The sequence below is a fragment of the Nothoprocta perdicaria genome, unplaced genomic scaffold (assembly GCF_003342845.1).
Source record: "Nothoprocta perdicaria isolate Ctin4 unplaced genomic scaffold, notPer1 scaffold_2, whole genome shotgun sequence".
In the NCBI taxonomy this organism is placed as follows: domain Eukaryota; kingdom Metazoa; phylum Chordata; class Aves; order Tinamiformes; family Tinamidae; genus Nothoprocta; species Nothoprocta perdicaria.
In genome coordinates, this window is record NW_020455204.1 from 794043 (window position 1) to 814760 (window position 20718).

The 20718-nt window shown below is 37.6% G+C and overlaps 1 protein-coding gene across 1 annotated transcript in view; it reads right to left on the bottom strand.

The window, feature by feature from the left end:
• The window catches only part of CIT (citron rho-interacting serine/threonine kinase), a 66365-nt gene that overhangs the window by 10696 nt on the left and 34951 nt on the right, over positions 1-20718 (bottom strand). Inside the window, exons 21-36 of the mRNA XM_026037843.1 lie at positions 19414-19588; positions 17817-18014; positions 15622-15675; positions 9286-9483; positions 8570-8763; positions 7943-8078; positions 7400-7504; positions 5903-6043; positions 5578-5685; positions 4701-4863; positions 4293-4457; positions 3124-3261; positions 2426-2606; positions 2191-2282; positions 1823-1927; positions 782-951 (exon numbers count right to left, since the gene is read on the bottom strand). Coding sequence (XP_025893628.1) covers positions 782-951; positions 1823-1927; positions 2191-2282; positions 2426-2606; positions 3124-3261; positions 4293-4457; positions 4701-4863; positions 5578-5685; positions 5903-6043; positions 7400-7504; positions 7943-8078; positions 8570-8763; positions 9286-9483; positions 15622-15675; positions 17817-18014; positions 19414-19588 — 2323 coding nt within the window. The remainder of the gene's footprint in view (positions 1-781; positions 952-1822; positions 1928-2190; positions 2283-2425; positions 2607-3123; positions 3262-4292; positions 4458-4700; positions 4864-5577; positions 5686-5902; positions 6044-7399; positions 7505-7942; positions 8079-8569; positions 8764-9285; positions 9484-15621; positions 15676-17816; positions 18015-19413; positions 19589-20718) is intronic.

The window sequence follows — 20718 nt, forward strand, 5'->3', positions numbered from 1 at the left end:
CTAAAGATGAAGGAGAATTAACAATTTATCTACCAAAATACAGACAAGCACTACTGCCGTCCTTTTTCTTTCCATGTCTCTCAGTCTCAAGTGGAGCAGTGAAATCTTCCCAGAGCATAAATAAAAATTACAAGAGTTTGTGGGGGCATCCATATTCTCAGACTCAGGAAATGTTTGTACGAGAGAGGAGATGCTTTCTTGCTAGCAAATATTTACTGTTTCTGGAGCTAACTTTTTAATATTCAGTGATATAAAGCAAAACTTCCCGTTGTCAGAAAACAGAGCTTTATCAGCACAGTAATGATGAAAAAGCTATCTAAAATACCTCCAATTCCATCACCAAAATTAAAAATTAAAATACCCCTCCCTCACCCCCACCCCCACCCCAAAATACTATTATGAATGGAAGAAGAGAAATGTTTTTGTGTCTGTCTGTCTATCCTTTGAGGTTTGCTCATACCATGTAATGTAGTACATTACAAGATTAAATTCAGTCCAACTAATCCATATTTCTTTATCTGTTTGGTGCAGTTACAGACATTAAAAAAAAAAAGGTTTGGTTGCTCTTAAGATACTCTTCTTGTCTAAAGCAAAGTACTGTAGGATAAAATAGCAGTCTCTTAATGAACTCCAGTACCCAGCACTCAGACTGCATATCTTAATGCAAAAATATGAACTTACCTTTAGTTAAACCTCAGTATATCAAATACTGAAAAAATAATTTTCTTAACTTTGTTCCCTCCCAGAATATTTTATTATTAAATAAAACTTTTATACTCACAGCATCAGCCTCAGCTTTTTCTCTGGAAACTCTCCCACCTGCCACTATTGATTCCAGTGCTGTGACCCAGCGCTGTTTGTCAGGGAAACTGGGTGCTAATAGGTAGAGTGTTCTACCAGGCCAGCAAGTGGTGTGTGGATGAGACTCCAATTTTAGGATATATGGCACATCTGAGATGTTATATAGATAGAATAAGACTTATATTAGTTTCTGCAATATTGTCAGTGGATTTAAATTAACACCTTTGAGAGAATGGTGTATTTCACCATTGGAGAGAATGTTGTATTTATCATGATGTGTTACCATGGCAATTTTATACAGGTTTCTCCTTTACAGGTACTGCACAGTCTAGCTATTTAAAGCTAAATATTAGCTAGATGTATCCACACCTCACATATAAGGTTGTCTCTGCTAAATAAATATCACTTCTTGCCTTATATATAAAAGCAAAAGAATACCATTGTGAAAAACTACAAAAACAGGCACTTGACTAAAATTGTCCCTGAACTGTTCAAGCATGCTTTTGGGAAAAATCTGTAAAAATTGGTTATGGAAAACTTTGTTTTTAAACAATCTGTATCCTTTAATGTTCATGTCAAGACACATACAATCTTTTCATTGCAAATGAATGCAGAAATGTAGTTCTACAAATACATACAAATCAAAACACCAACATTTTTTCATAATAAAGGACTCTATACTCCCCACAATATTTCTAAGTTAATAAATTTCTGAGCACAATGGGGACATGAATTATGAAAGTCCACACATGATAGAGAACATTCAAAGAGGAAACTTAAATGAAATGAGTGCTTACAAACTACTAAAATTTACTTCCATATGGCTTGATGAATACACAGTCCAACCATCACAACAGAAGTGTATCTAAACATCTGACCTATTAACCTAGTTCAAATAGAGGTAATCTCAAAATTGCACAGTTACAGACTGAAAGTTAAAGGGAGAAAGTTCTCTTCTGCCCAACTAGCTCCAAACTGATGTCAAGCCAGCTGACATCCTTTTGATCTCATTGATTCTCACCTGTCTTTGCGGTATTGGTAAGTTCAGTAGCTCCTACAGCTCCATGGACAGTTACATCCCCATCAGGAAGGCAGAGCTCAAATTCCTCCAGAGGCCTCTGTCCAGCTTCAGGAAGAATGGTGAGAGACACAGAAAGAATAAAAACAAACAAGCAAGCAGTGAGAAAATAACTGTGATGGCAAGATGACACATTGGATGTTTCCACATAGCTAATAAAACTAAGGAGAAAGAAATCCCAAAACTTTGCCTTCCTGCAAAAAACTTCCGCTACATTAAGTATGGGCACAGCACACAATAACATTCTCTCAGCCTCTCCATTCACCAAACATTATCTGAAGATTAAAAGTTTCCTAGAAGCGCTGAATTACCTTCTCTCGCCTCTGCATCATAAATGAGCACTTTGGTTCCTTCTAGGACAATGTATTTCCTGTCCCAGCCCTGTTGCCCACGTTTATTGTTCCTGAGGAAAAGAAGTAAAAACTGTGTTAGATTTTCTACTCAGATTCTGAACAAAACAAGTACCAATTATCTCATTATAAGAACGATGAGAATATATAGAGTTGTTCCATGTGTTCCAGCACCTGATATGGGCCATGTTCATACCTTGGCACCTTCATCCACCCTTCGAGACGTAGACTGCTGCTCGGCTCCTTCAGCTGCAGACCAGGAGAATTCATTTTATCCCGGCAGAATGCTTCAGAGAAGTGTGTGGCATATTCTGCTGGCAGTCCACAAGTAGCTGGCAAGCAAGTTGAGCATTTTGGGTGACACATCACCTGGCACTCTGACAAAAGGGTAGAGAAAAAAAAATCTGTCAAACAATATACACACAAAAACACACACAAACTTGGTTGCCTCCACTTCTCACTGTCATCGATCCCTGCTTTTCAAGAAGCTCTTTATACTCTAAAAATATCAGATATTCTCCAATGTGGCATGTTACATAGCTCCAGTGCTGCAGACTATTCTACCAAAAAGTCTCATGTAGCTGGAAAGAATTTAGATTGATTTTTCCACTTTTGACAGACAATGCTGGTCCTGAAGACAATGTACGTTCCTTGGTGACGAGTTTCTGATTGTCATATTTTGTCCCAAGTTCTAGTTGTTTGTAGCAAACACCATGCATAAAATAACAGGTTATTGTTAAGAAATTGAGTCGATCACCAACCTTTTCTAAAAGATCTTTCAACTAAGCCCAGAAACTATAAAAGCTAACTCTCTTCACTGAAAACTTGTTCTACATCTGATGTTATTTCCTTCATTTCAGTTAAACCTTGTTTATGCACACTCCCTGCTCTTACCAAGACATTTAGATGCTTGCCGTCCGAAGTGCACAGTATCCAGACACACTGCACATTTTGTTGCTCTCATATTTAGCCCCACATTAAAACGATGTGGGATGTTATGATGCATTCGCTCTTTCAGGCGCCGGCTGTATTCTGGAAGGGACCAGAGTTTATTATCAGGTTGCTGTAACAGCGATGAAAATTATAGGAGATTTTGGCATTTAAAAGCCAGCATAGCAAAAAAAGAACTGCAAATTTCCATTAAAGACCTGCCGAACATAGGCACTATTTTCCTTTGCATTCTGCATATCTTAAGTTACATGGACCACCTCAGCAGCTACCTTGCACAGAAAGTCACTTCGGAACAGAGAATTAAATGGCTAATATATTGGTGTAGCAAGATGATGTAACAAGCCAATCAATGCAACCAAAGTTCATGTCTGTCCTCAGCTTCAGTTCTTAGGATATACTCATCTGCTGATTTTGCTCATAGCTAACAAACCCTTCAGCAGCTATATTATCATCAAAAAACAGCAGGCCTTCTTCATACAACATTCCTACTAACCATTATTGCCAGCACACCTTAAAGCACACCTACAATCCCTGCTAGCAGTTCAGCTCTGTGTTGTTGATTGTTTATGAACAAAGTTTATCCTTTAAGGCATGTCTAATGCCTATTTAATCTAATATCCTCCTCTTATGTCTAACAAAGGCCTTTTTACTTAAGCAGGAGAACAACTCTGCCCTTAGACAAGGGAAAGTGTTATTTGCTAAGGAAAGATCTGTAAGACCTTTTGACCAATGCATAAGTAAATTACAGTAAACATACCCTTGAGGGAAAACAGTTTTAAAACAATACATTCTGCTATTAATTTTTTCCTCAATGTTCAGAAATAAATTAAATGAACCAAATAGAGAATTTTAAATCAAATCCCAAATTTATCCTCTATTACTCCTATACTGATAAAATCTGTTCTTGAAATCAACTCTCCAGCCCCAGTTTTCCACACACCAGCTTCCAAACATGCTAGCTACATCTCAGAAGACCTGCAGAAATACTTGTATGCCACCAAGTATAGCTATTTGGGGGAAAAAAAAAAGAAAAAAAAAAAAGATAGCACTGAAATAAGTAGTAGATTTATTCCAAAAAAGAACAGAGAAGTTCATAACCCCAAAGAACCTACCCTCTGGTGTGGAGGATTCCTTCCTACGACTGGAGGGTGGAGCGAGCAGGCTGATCGGAGTAGGCTGATGCTCTGGAGAGCGGACAATGGCAGACATGATGATCTGCTGCCTGGCCGTGGCTGGCGTGGATGGATGAGGATGGTCTGCTATCTTCCGATGAGCAGCTACAGATGAGATAAACACAGCACATTAACATAACCAATATGAAGCACTGGTAAACAGCAGTGGTTCTGCATAACCATGCAATGTTTACAAATGCAAACAAATGTGCAGCATTACTGAATCTTCACATCAGTAGATAAGGACTAAATAAGATATGTTACTGTTACAGTGGCCACTATTTAAGACGCATTTTCAAACCAAAAACGTGCGTCTCCTCCAGATTCACCTTTTCTGTTAACCCCTACCTTCTTCACGAGCTGATCTGAGTTCAATGCGTGTTTTCTGTAGAGCCTCTTCCAGCTCAGCAGAACGAGCCTTCTCCTTCTCTAGTGCCACTTTCAGCTCATTGTATTGCAGGGGAACCTGTGTGGGTAAAGAAGGGTCCTCTTTCCGCCGACTAAACAGGCCCTAGCAACAGAAACACACAGACAACTCCTAACTCCTAGTAAGAGATGGCTTCATCTAGGCAAAGCGAAACTAGCTAGTGGCAGCCCGGCCAGAGGGCCTAATGGTAATTTTGATATATGTAAGGATGGATTTTTTAGTTCAAATTGACACTGGAAAGAAAATGTTGAGATACACATTCATTTAATACATTACCTGTTAAGTACTCATACCTTGAATTTCCGAGAGTAACTAAACAGAGGATCTTAAAATATGGGGTTAAAATTAATTTATATGACTTAATTCAAAATGACAGAAAGGCTTATGAAAGAGATGTGTCACAAGCCATTATCTCCTGACTAATCAATACTGTGCTGCAACTATGAGACAACTACTTTAGATACACAATATGTTCATACACACATATATACTTACCATTTTAAAAATAATTAAATATTTGCATGTTTAAAATCCCAAGTGCTTAGAGCCTCATGGAGGTGTAACTACTGGGTTCAAACTTAACTTCTGAAGGAATGACAAAATACTGGAAAGGCTACAAGGAAGACACTCTGCCCAGTAAAGCTGTGTTTAGTGACTTAGAACATTCTTAAATGGGAACATATTTGTGTTAAACATTAAAAGAAAGATAAAACACAATATTTTGAATACACAGCACATAACTAAGTCACAAACTGATCAGTCATTTAACTCTATGCCTCTCAAACCTTTCTCACCCACCTTTTTCTTTTTTGCTGGCTGATCCATCTTTGCCTGCAGGAAATCAATGAGCTTGGTTTGCTGAGAAATAGTGCCCTCCATTTTCACTTTTTCATGAGAGTAGAGAACCTGTGAACCACATACAGATACTCAAGAAAATTCATCCCAGTAATAGAAAAACAAAAACAAAAAAACCCCAGATTGACTCAATTGCAAAACAGGACTAAACAAAACCAACCAAACAAAAAAGTATAAGGAAATGTCACACACAATCAGTAGGTCAGATCTCCAAGCCTCACATTAAGCACTGACCACAGAGCATTGTCCACTTCTTCCTCGCCCTCACCTGAATGTTTTCCAGCTGATATTCCAGGTCACTTCTTTCAGTCTTCAGAAGATCTGCTCGATCTAGAGCCTCTTGCAGACCTTGAGTAAGGCGGAAGATGTGGTTCTTCTGCAGATCCATTTGCTGCTGCAGCTTTGCCTGCTGTTAAGAGAAAAACAAAGGTGTTTGCTTTCTTTTTTTAAAACAAAAGCTATCACACAATATTATTTCTTGCAAAGCAAGCATCATTTCAGAACTCAAAACTAAAGTCATTTGTTCAACAGCTGAAAAATTACAATATCCCAGAAGTCCTCCTTCTCTTCAGGATGCTTTATCCCTAAATAAATATTTCTATGCAATATATTTACATTAATTCCCAGAAAGACCATCTTTTTCAACAATATATTCAAGTAATTTGTCATTTGTTTAAAAATTTAGTCTTCAACTGTTAGACTGCACATAGATACACGAATTTCTAGACATCGGTTTCTCAAGCCTTCTACACTTTCACCACAAGTCACCCAATGCTTCCCTGTAAAAGAGATCTTTCCTACTAACCAGAATAAAGTCCTGTTTCTTTAGCAGTCATATGTGATAAGGAAAATTAACTCCAATTGTTTGCATCTTGGTGTTCAACTAAGCAAAGAGGACACGATAAACTACTAACACCTTCAAGACTTCATTTTACCTGTATGAGAAACATCCTGAAAAACCTCTAACATTCATGTACCATGAACCAAAAGACAGAATAGTTTTCTGTGAAGCATAATGGAGCTGTCAGCTCTGGGATAACTTGTCAGCACCTGGGATACACCAACAGCCCCTCTCCAGTCCGTAACCATTCTTCCCTATAATCCCCCTCTGTAGCCCTTTCCCCTGCTGCCCAGGCTTGGCTGCCTGATTTCTAGTCTCACTGCTGTGGTGCGACTGCTCAACCTTGGATCAGACTTCTGCGAGCACAGCTAAATTATGAGAAAGAGCTGTGAAAAGCCTCATCTGGGGCCTCCCCCCACGCACCCTCTGTCTATTGCCTCCAGAGATGCTTTTAAACTCTGGCCCTCACCCTTGGTCTGTGCCAGAACTGTGTTATAGACATGTTGTACCCAGTCATAGACCTTGCTGGTCCTGACCTGCCCTATCAGAGGCTGGAACTTGCTTTGTCACTGCAAGCCTCTCTAATGATCACTGGGCCACTGGCTGAATCTGGGTACTGCCACCAGACCCTGCTGTGCTCCTCTTGTTCAGCTACGGGGGAACTGTGCTCATTGACTGCAAAGCCCTGGTCCATCCTGCTTGTCACCTTTGGCTCCCAGTTCACCTTCTTTCGAGCAGTTCACTTTTACTAGCCTAGACATTCATTTTGCAAAGTTTTAATTAAAAAAAAGAATAAATTCTTTATCGATTCTCCTCAATTACATAATAGAAGGAAGGATGTGCAACGCTCATTTTCTAGTTCATAAACTATTCACACAACTCTTTGGTTTCAGATGTGGAATCTTCTGAAGTTTCCAAGGTTACCTCCTCCAGAAGCCTCTGCTTGAGTTCCCTTTCTGTCTCAAGCTTCTGTTGTAAACTGCGTGCATTCATCTCCAGCATAGCATGCTTCTTCTCCAGGTCATTAAGCTAGGCAGGTAGGGAAGACAGTCAGAACGCCACAGAGCACTAACAAAGTTCAATAATCTCAAAATCCAGGTTCACAAGGCATGCCCAAAAGAAAAATGATTCAATTATTCTCTACTTGCTATAATGAGGAAAAAAAAAAAAAAAAAAAAAAAAAAGCAAACAAACAAACAAAAAATTTTGGTATGCTATTGCTCAAATGTGGACATCAAGTTAACAGATTCTACCATATGCCCCAGACACCATGAACTGATTTTTGCTCTCGTTTTACTTAGAAGGAAATCTGAGATGTCTGACTTGGAGAGAAAACTCTATTCTGTGGTCCCAAGTTTTTTTTAGTTCACTCTAGCATCTTGTAAAGACTGCATTCTACAAGTAACATCTCTAGAAAAGGAAAATATCTCCGTTCATTTCAAAAGCTTTGGGTTTAAAGTCACTTACCTTGTCAGAAAGGCTCTCAGCTTTGAGTTTTTGCTCCTTCAGAGCTTGTTGGAGAGCTAGAATCTCTGCCTTGTGTTCTTTAACAGCTAGTTCTACCACCTGGCGAGATTCAGTAATACGCTGATCTGCTCGCACTCTGTATTAAAATGGAAAATAGTGTTACCTAACGCTCTTCTGGGTTTGTCCTCTTTGTATCTCACAATGGCATCAATAACTCTTTCAGGGATTTGCCTGAAATTCAAGATGTTACTTTATAAAGGCAGACTGCTTGCTGCAACGCTTTATATTGCATAACCCTGTTAAAACTAGAGCCTGAAAATTGCAAGATCCAGAGTATCAAGAGCAAGTATTAGTCTTCTGTATGATCAAGTAGAAGTTAAGAAATCAAGCCATTTATTTAAATTACAATGATACCATTCTCCCCTCAATCACACATGCGCAAAAATGTAAAGAACAGTATCACTGGTGAACATCTATTAACTGATGCACCATTTTTAGAAGTACATCAAAAGAATTTATATTTAGCTCCAACTCCCATATCCTATTCTAAATATAATTTTTATACTATATTCTACAGAGCATTTTTGTACAAGTTAATAAAAGGCAAGGGGTGGGGGAGAAGACAACCTGCTCTGCTTCTCAGTATCCAGCATCCTCTGCAGCTCTCTAACACGACATTCAAACTGGGACTTCTCATCCCCTAGAACATTTCTCCATGCTTCCCACTGACGCTCTTTCTCCAAGAGTTCATCGTTCAGGGCCTCCAAGTCCATTACTTGCTCTTCCAGCATCGTACACGTTGTCTTCAAGGCCTCCATCGTCTAAAAATAAATCCTCCTATCAATTCTCACATCCCACATCAAGCATACACTTTAAGCTTCAGCCTTATCATTTGAATTACAGTACATGTAAATTGGCAGCAAACATAAGCTGGTAAATCAGAACTCATTTATTTCAAGGCTTCCATACATTCACTTGCGATTGCTTTTAATGTCAGTTCTACTTCAATATCTAGATTCTAGTTCTACTCATTATCAAGATTTAGGAATTGATAAAACGAATAAGTTGCAATAGCTTCAAAGTACACAAATTCCCCATACCATTGCCTGGTATTAAAAATACCAAGGGAAATACTAAAAATTTCAATCCATTCAACTATTCTAGGAAAAAGAGTTATAAATTACAAAATGGAATAAATGCTCACTGAAGCATATCCGCTCTTAATACGAATGAATATTCACGTATTTGTTCCAGATATAAAAGAATTCAAAAGAATTTAGAGAGCTAAAAGAATTTTCAGCCTTTCTGCTAATTGCGACCCGTGGATATGTATGAAGTTTTACTTGTTTCTGACTGGTGAGCTGCATCTCTCTCTCGGTGATCTCTCGACGGAGATGGTCAACCTCACTTCGCAACTGCACAACTTCATCGTTGGCCCCTGAAGCCTCATCAAGTTGTTTGGACAGGAAGAAATTCTGGTTGTTCAGTTCTGCGTTATCTTCACTGAGCTGGTTCAGCTGCTCTTCTAAATCCGTAATCACCTAAAAGCAAAAAGAAATGAGATTACATTGTGAGCGAGTACAATGTCTTGAAAAAGCAGTCTCCTCTCCCAGAACTGTTTATTGCCAAACAAGTAGACAACTTGGCATTCCTCTGGTTTTTTTTTTAATTCCCAAATTTAAACAGAAGCAATATTGTAATTGCAGATTATACGCATAAGAATGTACTTTAAATAGAAACAGAGCTCTGTTTCTTATAGAAAATAGCCCAAATATTTATTAATTTGCTTTAGCGTACCAATGTACTACAATCATTTTATTATTTGAGAGAGAATTGTCACACCTATTGAGAGATGGGAGTTCTGGCATTGGGAGATGGGAGTTCTGGCTGCACTCTTTGCTGAAACATTAGGTTTTTTTGCCTTGATTTACTCTTAGGTGAATTCGGCTAATTCTTCTCACAAAGATTTTTGAAGTGCAACGTTTAACAAAACGGGAGAAGAGGCGCTGCTGTAGTGGAGAAAGAATAATCTAAAGTCTGCCTAGAAGTTGTTTAAATTACTAAAAGTGACACTATATGTAGCCAAGGAAAGCAGAAAACAAACAAAAAAGAGAAATAGAGTCTATAAAGTCAACAGCCTTATGGATGGCAGAATAAGATATATAAAGAAAGAAGGTTTGGCAGCACAATAAACTAGATAGAAAATTGTGAAAATTGTGAAAATTCAACAAGAACAGTAGCCTTGCTTTTAATGAGGTGTAAACATCCACTTGTTAAATTAGTGTAATATACTCTACACTTTAAATGAAAAGTAAAGAAAAATATCAGCAATAGTGTGCTGTTGTCACATTCCCTTATAATTTTTTGGAATGAAAGCCCATGAAAACTTGATGGGTGAATATCTGCACCTTCCTGCTATTTCAAAAGCAAACTCATCATATCAGGAGAGAGAAGGAAACTTCAACACGATCTTGACAACCACTTAATAAAACGAACTTCAGTAACTGGAAATTTCAATAAAATTCACATTAAACTACTACAGTGATGTTCAAGAGGCATTTTTGCCGTAAAGTGAACAATGCACTTCATATGAAGTGGTAAAAATTCAAATCCCAGAACATTGGCCACACATTCAATTTTAGATGTCCTGGTTTCCTTTTCAAGAGAAAGATTTAAATATCTAACACAGTAGAACATACAGCTCTACTCAGCTATCAGGAAAGATGACAAACATTTCTTTTTGAAGACTCTGGAAGGCATGTACTGGCAACTTTCTACCATGCCTCTCTTAAACCTAAATTAACAGAATTTGATTTTTAAACTGTTGGCAGAATAAGTCCACCTGAAATGACTCTCCCATGGGTGAAAGACAGTTCCTGTTACCCATGTCTATTGTCAACACAAAGGGATTCCAAACACAAAGGGATTATTTATTGTCAACACAAAGGGATTCTAATCTAAGGGATTCCCTACAGCTTAACAAGACCATTCTAACCTTGTATGACTACTCTTTAAAAGACACATCTCAGCACACAACTTATCATTACACTGATAAAGAACAACTCTTGAGCAAAAGGCATTCAGCACAATTCCCTCCCCATAACTCACAGTTTCAAACCACCTAAGTGTTTCTATATTGTGAGATTTTTGCAGATTGACAGCTGTTTTTGCTAGGCCTACACAATTCTCCAGGCCTGGATCACAAATTAAATATCTGAGTAATCAAGGGTTCAGGACCATGATGTTTTAAATTACAAAATGTAATCTATATGCTCCATGTATCAAAAAACACAGACAAAGCAATAGGAGAAATGAAGAAATGAAGCAGTTTTAGAATACGACTAACTGCAGGTTTCCAAGTTCTCCATAACCTTATTCAGATCTTTCATCAAGATGCCTCTCTTCTCAGATGTCACCAACACATGTGCAGGAGAACGTACAGACACAGGCAAGGCTACTGCTTCAGGATGCTATCAGCAGCATGTTATTTGCGATTTAATACAAATTTTAGTGCAATCTTAAGGCAAATTTCCAGTTTGATGCACAGTTCCATACCACTTCCATCCCAGTCTTGCTGCCCCTCGCCCCCACACTAATCCTTCCTAGAAAGCTAGCCATAAGAAGTAAAATGATGGGGGAAAACAGCTATCTTACTTCACCAAATTAGTGTGAGGAATAAGTAGACCAGGCAGCAGTCTCACTTTACCATAACCTCTTCACATTTAGACCTGAGACCCAGAACTTTTCCCATGAAGAAGACAGAATACCAGACATCTTAAAGTACGTAGCAGCAGAGAGATACCAGTCTTGTATGGCTACCTGTATGACTGATACGTAACAACCAGCTCCTCACTTCCCTCCTTTTGCCGTAGTTGGATGATTTCTGTGGCTTTACCAGGAGATCCCAACCTCCAAAAAGTTTTCAAGGTTTAGCCTGAGGGGAGGACAGTGCTCTCCTTAACAGCTGCAGAGCAGAAGGACACTGAAAGGCCAAGTTCCTCTCCTTCCCACACCACCCTGTCATCCCAACAGAACCTTCGCTGCTCCTCCATCCTGGTCCAAAGCAGACAAGCTACATCTTCCAACTATAAACCTCATTCTCCAGTAATGATGATGACAATGTCCAGGAGAAAGACACCATTAGACACAGCAACACCTCAGTAATGCTCCAAAAAGTCTCAGACGTTCTGCCTTGCTTCACAAAACTAGAAAATTCCATTTAAGCCTGTAACTGACAGCAATCATCACAATTTCCATTAAATGAGAATTAGGGATAACTTTCCCCTCACGATCAACAATCAATATATTTTGTTACAAATTTAACTAAGCCACACAAAAGTTTTTGCCTGGGCATTAGCCTTAATACAGCAGGCAAGATCTCTGAAATATAATTTTTATAGCATCAAAATATATAATACATCTTCAAACATATTTTTTTAATTATCAAGACTATGGAAAGTTTTATTCTGTATAACATCTTGAAGAGCCAGTGTGAAATCATGACATTAGAACGAAATCAACAGGACTTCATGTATGAGGAAAATTTCATGTGTGCCTACAGGGCTTGCAGCTTCAAAGCAACAACTACTCAACATCGACTCTCACAGGCAAGTGTTCAATAATAGCACGAGGGTAGAATCAAGTGTGATAATGTCAATAAAGACTGCAGCACAAGATGATGACAGAAGAATCTGGAGGGGGAGATGGAACTCCTCTTTTACCAGAAAAAATATTAAATCATATTAAAATCTTCCATTCCACTTGCAAGAATAAGTCGGGTGATTCTTTCTTTCTTGAAACAGCTATAATATTTTACTAAGTTGAGTTTATAGGACTGTTTTTTTCCTCTAAATTTCTACAGATGCTACCACCTGCTTAGTGAATGTTTTCTTTTAGAAGTAATTCTACAACTATTGAGATCAATCTAGTTGTATTTTTACCTCAAATACATCAATAAACCCAAAATAAGCCAGTATTATGAGACAGTTGGTTATCAGTCTGACAAAAATATTAATCTTCTTGTTTAAGAAAATGCACTTTATTTCTAAGTTTTTTTTTCTGATCGCCCTTTAAATTTAAAAGTCAAGTGGATCATATGGATTATGCTTTTGAGAGATTTCTTTAAATGTAGAAACTTTGTCCTTCCCCCTCAACAGATTTGCTGGATGAGTTATCATTGTGGGAAGATTAGGATAAGATATTGCTTTTTATCCAATAATTTCTTCTACAACTGACAGTCAAAGAAAGCAAAACCTAATATTTTCTGACTCCTAATAAAAGAAAGATGTCACAAGGTAATACAATACGGAGCTATCAGGGCAAATGAATTCACAAACAAGGCAGAAAGCAAGACCATATAAATATACCATATACCATATAAATATGGTCTTTATTTATGAACCCCAAAATATAATCAATTTAAAGCGGACAAAAAGCAGAATGTAATAAATGTCTTGGGTCAGAGAGCTCAGTAAAAAGGAAGACAGAAGGGCAATGAGGGTGCAGGAAAAGTAGACACACATCTGAAGTGTGATACTCGGTATACAGAAAATGTGACCTGTGAGAAGCTAGTGAACCAGAAGAATATTAAAAAAAATAGACGAATGCCTTTTGAACACTAAGAAAAGTACTGAAGTAATTAGGTATTTCAATAATATTTCTGTCTAATATCATCTAAATTATTCTCAGTATGTTTTGAACTAGTCCATAATACTAAATCAAAATGAATCTTAAACCGAAGTTTACCAGAACAGTTCAAGGAACTTGCTTCATCTCAGAAAGGTTGTATTTTGAGAACTTGGTACAGAATAAGCCCACTTATTTACACTGCATAAACAGAAGCACATTAGAATTATTCCACTGACGTGTCATCTCATCTTAAAATGAACATAAGCTCTAATCACTCGCAAGTAGAAGCACATGGTCACCAAAAAGTGAAGCCTGAATCATTCTGGTTGCTGTTAGATAGGAGTATGTAATGAAGGCACCACAAAAAAACATTCCCTGATCCCTCCTTGTCAACACATGATTATCTCCTCAGTAAAAAAGATGGACAGCCAGAATCTCTTCTTACACAGAAGAAACAAATTTCCATCCATGGTCAATTGAATTATATATGCATTCTCCTGGGCTGCAAAGAGAATGTATGATGAGCATGTATTATTCATTTAGTAACCATATCATTAATTTCTTATTGATGAGGACTTCTGATGCATGAACCCGCTTATCCCACTGAAGGACCTACAGTGCTCAGCACTTTCAGAAATCCTTTCATGCAGGACCTTCAAAGCTCCCAACATCCTCAAAATCTTACGCGATGCTCCTAACTGTTGGAGATTTTTGGCCACATTTACAAAGCCAAGAGCTACCAAATAATGAATTACAATTTCTGAAAGGCAGCCTGGCATGTAGTGAAAAGAAGCTGTAAGATTTCCCACGTGACTAGATTTTGCCTGCAGGGAGGTGTGTGCATAAGCACTTTCTAGAAAAAAGTTGTCAATCTGAAGGAAGGGCAAGGCAAAACAAGGAAAGAAGAGAGTTGTAGATGTAAGATATATGATAACATATATGGAGCTAGAGGATCCATCTGAGAAGTGAAAAGAGTAAATTTCTTTTGAAGAATTTCTTTTTCATGACGGTTATTGCTCTTCAGTAAACTCTACTTTTCTTCACATCAGTGTGCTCTATAAGCAGAGAAGAATTGCCTTGCTTGAGCATTAAGCTAAAGAGCAAGTGATGAAAACAGAAACTCCTATTCTGAAAAGTTATTTCTGTAGGATAGAATTTTGTATGCAAGATACCTGTTTAGAATCTGTCATTAATCCTGTATGGAAAATTATTTTTGAGGAAAATACTGAAATTTGGTAAACAACTAAGACTGAGAGAAAAAAAAATAGCAGTTAAGCCCTGCTTACAAGGTAGGGTAGAAGAAACTGGGAGAGGTCTGCAGCCAATGCTGATCCAGAGGACTGTAGCTGGAACATTTCTATAACTCACATCACTGGAAGACAGATGCTCTCCATCAGGTATTACAAATAAGTCTGAAGATAGTCTCAACTTGCAAGAATCCCTAGTCACAGACAACCCCTTGGACATCCATCCTAGATGGATGAATCAAATGTAGAAAATATCTAATAGCAAGAGATCTCAAGCAGCAGAAAGTACAAGTTAAGATCCTCAGTCCGTTTTGCTCCTTGAATAGGATGGCAGTGTATTATTTCATAATTTCATAAAATTTCTCTTCTCTTCAAACTGTTGAAGACCTCCGTAAAGCTCAGAGGAGTGTGACTGCTCTTCCACTCTAGCCTAGATCTACAAGGCAGCTCAGGATTTGGACAGGTAGATCTTTTCTTCTCCTTGTGAGCAGAAAAAATCTTTACCCGCAACCATTTTTTGCAGCTGCTACACCATTCTTATTAGCTGCACTGCAATGAGATATTTTAATTTACTTTCTTCTCCAAAAAGAAGAATAGAATCAATTTCATAATCAGAAGAAAACCTCTAATTTGAGGTTTACCTGAAGCCTAAAAAGAATCGAATCCAATCAATCTAACTCCTGCTAACTCCTTGAAGCCAGAATTCTACATAGGATCTAATGTCATCAAGGAGTAAATGAATAAATTGTTTGCTTTCTTATCCTTAATTTCAAAATAATTCAATGATCCGTATTTAATACTCACTGTGCAGCTATTACGAAGGGCTTCAAATTTACGCTGGATTTCATCTCTATGTGCCTAAAGGAGGTAAGAAGTTAATTATCAATTTTTCATACATTAGAATTAGAATCCAACAGCTGTTGCTAAACAAACTGCAGAACAATCTACCAGCAAGCAAAGTTTGGAAGGCATATGCTACAGGCTATGAAAGCACTTGTAGTTGCAAAGAACTGATTAGCAAAAGTTACATCCTACTCAATCAAAATATGCTCATGCTCCCCGTTCTGAACTACTTTAGACCAATGTACAAACCCACAAACTGAATTATGTAAAAGGTTCCATCTTAAATGGTCACCAGAAGACATATCAATTCAATGTGAAGCTTGTACATCGTTAAAACTGAGTTGTTTTCACTTCCATGTCCAGATTTGCATTTCATGTAAAATAAATTGTATGCAGTGGTTAATGCTTGCAAAGAAAAACTGCAATGAAATACCATGCAAGCTACCCCAAACAGCTCTGCTAATCCTCCTGAATCCTGAATATCCTGAATATGGTACCATAAAGTACTATTTAATCCTGAACCTCTCCACGAATCAGTAATAGAATAATCAATTCTTTGGAAGACAGCACCCAATGTTGAAAAATGCAAACGCTTGTTTTAAAGAAAGCAGTATTGCATGCACCATTTTACTTCCTAATTTACAAGCAAAGCATGATAAAGCACAAGTTCTTGTTTCAGCCTCATGGCCTCTCTCCAAATTCATTCAGACTGTCCAACTGATTTAACAAGTGTCTAATCTCAGATGCTATCTCAGCCCATAGCAAATGAAAGGCTAGAGCACCAGCACATTCAGCCACCTTTCTTCATTCAGAACATTTTCCTTGTAGCCAAGAGACTAAACAGGAAAAATTGTATAGCAGACGTCAAATGTGAGAGCTGAAAAGTTATCTTACCACAACAGGCAATGTGAAAAATAAAAAAAAAAGTCTATAAAAATACTCAAGGACATAAATACCCCAAGCTCACTAAACCAGACTTAAATGATCTGGAGATGTTCTACCTCACTCCTACAAAAGTCAGTTCAAAAGCACTACTATTTCATCAAAATAATTGCATAACTCAGTGAACACAGGTCATATACACTCATCTGTTTCCTTGGTGGTGTAGGTAAAGACACCAAGGACATTGTGATCTCCTTAGCAGTGATAGCAGTTGGTATGCAAAGCTTTTGGCTGGAAGGGGATCACCTCCATTTTGGGCAAAAAAGAAACAGATGTCATGTATTATTCAGTTATTCTAAAGCTTAGATGTTGCTGCCTTACTTTCCCAGCAGGTACCTGCTTTAGAATAACTCCAAGTGAAGGGTTCTCCCTTCCACCTGCCCAACAGCATCCTCTTTCCATCAAGAGCTAGAGAATGCTTATTTTCAAAACTTCAACATGACACAATTGGAAGGTCATCAAGACAGCTGCCTCAGTAGGGTTAGATACCAGCCACGGTAGTGGGTCACCTACGTCTCCTACTCCCTCCCTCCCCAGCCCTGGGGACCCATCATGAAGAAAATATTACTTAGAAATGAGCAGTTTGAAAGCATCTTTTTGTAGTCAAGAGACAGCAAGCAGCAGCATATAATTTAGCATTCCATTTACCAAGAGGAAAAAATAAGGAGGAGTTTTAATTGACATTTTTTCTTTTGTATCATTCACATAGCTGACGAGAGACTGCAAGTTATGCGTGACAAGTTTTAATCAAATAAGCACCATAATAAGATCGGGGTGTTAAAATACTGTCTTCCTAGGAATTTTGTTTCTTTCAGGCAAGCATAAAGCAGGAAAATTGAGAGAGAGTAATCAAAGTACTTATGATCATGAAGTACTTTCAAACTCATGAGAGATTATTTAAATACGGAAATTGGGCAGGAAAATCCTTAGCAATAACAACTACAGATGCAACTTTCACTCCATCACAAAGTAATAATGTTCTTGCAAAGAACCAATCAATGTTGGCACTAATGAATCACCACTAGGAAGCAGTCATATGGTTAAGAGCAATAAGATGAAATTTGACATTTTAGTCATTCCTGCCTCTATCAGTAACAAGGCACAATTCATGTCCTGCTTTAAAAATTAAAAATTAAGAAGTATAAATCAATATTAACCTTATTATGAAACATGCACCTACATAATTCCAATCTGTCAGTAGTTTTAGGGCTCACCGTGAGAGCTTGAATCTCTTCCTCTGCTTCAGCTGTAGTTTCCTCTAGCTCAGTTTTGGCTTCCCGGAGCTGATTCTCCAGGGCTGTCCGTGCAGCCTGCAGCCCCGTAATTTGGGATTCGCGCTCCTGGAGAGTCAGCTGCAATTCTGTCAACTGCCTTTTCAGTTCCAGCTTCTGTTCTTCATGCTCTAGACTAACCTGAAGGAGGAAAAAATGCATGCAAATATGACTTGCTAATGTGGAAACTGAGAAATTACAGGAAATGTAGTCTCATTTCAAACCTCACTTTAGGGTAACATGACAATGTCTACCTCAAAATCACATCTTCACAGATTGCTTAAGTCAAAGAAAATCAAGGATACAGCTTTGTCTGCTACCTAAAAACTACTAGTTTGCTTTGAAAAAGGCCAAAAAAAAGATGATATTTTGAAATAAAAAGAAGGATACAAGACACAATATCACACAGTCGATTTTAATATAAAAAGAATGCAAGTTGAAATAATTTGTGGTGCTCTTCCCTAACTAAAATTTAAAACACTGTATCTGGGAATCTTTATGAATAAATGAATAAATATTCACCAATCTTTATATCTATGCAAATGCACACATTTTTCAATTTCCTTGCATATTTCACTTTCCCTTCAAGTTCTTTTTAAACATATCAACCAGATCTGCTAGCTCTAGGCTTACTTGAATGGCTTTTTTTGAAGATCTTTTTGAGGCAAATATCACCACGTTCATAAACACATCGCTTCCAGAAATGGATCAGAACTGAACAAGCAGCGGAACAGATCTCAGTGCTCAAAATGAATTGCAAACCTTAGCACTTTCTTCAAGTTGTCTGCTACTGCATGTAAATCTGTCTGCTGTGTTGCAGATGCAGCAAAAGTCTGACAGAAAGCTTATATGAGTTCTATACAACTTCTGGTCAAAGACGTACATTGGTCGCCCAATCCCCTTAGCTAAAGATGAGATTTGAGATCTTATCTTAGCTAAAGATAAGATTTCTTAGCTCAAAACCAGTGGAGTGAAATTAGAGAAGGTAAAAGAAGATTTAGAGTGGATTCAAACTGGTTGATATAAAATTAAAAACAAAGTATGAACCACAAATCTTCACAAATCTTACAAAATGCATTTTTCTATTACTGTTACATTTCTAGAAAACTTCTGAAAATCATGCAGAAAGTAGCATGCTTCCTATTTTCTTAAAGATATTTTCTTGTGTCCCTTGGTTTCTGTTCTACAATAAAGTACAAACCGAACCATTAAGTCTGTAGGCAAGCTGGTCAGTGCGCCTAATTCAGCTTTTTTCTACCTCATATCCATTCTAGTTAAATGATGTTGTACAGATATTGTATGAAAAAAACATGATCATCTGAAAATTCAGATAAATTCTGAATACTTACTCTCAGCTCCTTCCAATAAGCAATCTTTTTTAACTCCTGGGAAAATATAGTATTACCAGCTCAAAATAAATACAATTTAAAATACCATTGTATTTTAGAACTAGGACAACTTGAGTTAAGCTCTCACTGTAATACTCAAAATGTAGTACATTCAAGTACGTCTGTCTAGAAGGTTAAACCTAAGTTTTCACCTCTCGTAGCCTAGTCTCCAACTCCAACAGGCGGTTCTTGTCAGTGTGGTCTTGATGACTCATTTTTTCCAATTGTTCTTCTAATTTTCGATTCTGGGCCTCTAGCTTCCCAGCTTGTGTTTCCAAGTAGAACTTCTGTTGCCTGAGCTCTGAAATCATTTCCTCTTGGGCTTTCCTGACAGAACAAAATATAAGAGACAAACCTGAGATGTCCTTAGAGTATGCCATTTCCCTGGGGTTAAGGAGGAAGTTATATACTACAGGCTTCCTATTAAGAAAGACAGTTGTAACTGAGTTAGTTCTTCATAATCCAAATTCCAATTTCTGGTAAAGAAGGAAAAAAGAAAAAAAAAACACCTCTTTAATGCTGTTTGCAAAAGATTTATGTGCTAGTGGAATCACGAATATACATGCCTAGAGAACTGAAATTTTATATATTTCCAAGTTGCACAGAAGAATGAATTCTGTACAAGGTAACCACAACAATGTCTGAGTTATAGTTCATTCTGTTCATTTCCCAAATGCCTTGTTATATATATTTCCAGACAGGAAGAAAACATGCAATAAATTACCATGAGATGACAATAAATCTAAAGTTTATTGTTTTTTGTTGCTGTTGTTGTTGTTGTTTTCAAAATAAACATTTTTATAAGTTATAATGGATCTAGGACAAGCTGTCTTTTTTAAGACTTTTAACTCTGTCTACACTGAAATAAACTTTTGATGTCTCTGATTAGTGTCAGATGTTACAGAGTGAAAAAATAGTTCCTTGTGCTCATAAGAATTTTGAGAGGTGATAACACCTGCTAAAGGTAAGCGATAGTTATTACCATTAGACTTTGAAACAGATGCTTCCATTAAAACAACTTACTACAAAACCACTTTCTACATTATTTATAATTCCTAGAATCATTTTATTGTTCATTTGAAAATTCCGCCTTACAGATTGCTTTCCACTTGGGAACCTCACGAAGCTCTACATATATTAATGAACTAATATTTTAAGAAGCTCGCAGCGAGATAAGCTGTTATTAATCCTATCCCAGAAAAAAATATGTGGGTTGCCCAAAATAGGAAGACTTAACAAAACCAGAGCTTAATTCTTCTGACTCACGTTTCGGTGCATTGCACACAGAAAAACAGTGAGAGGTGTCAAATGCTGTTATTTCTCCTTGCTTCCCAGAGACTCTAGTACTGTTTTCCTTAGACTGATGGCAAGTTACAGCTTTTGCTTCCTCAACAAATTTCCTGGCTGATTAACAAGAGTTCATCTGCAGCGTACGCAACCAGGGCAACTAACTTCTC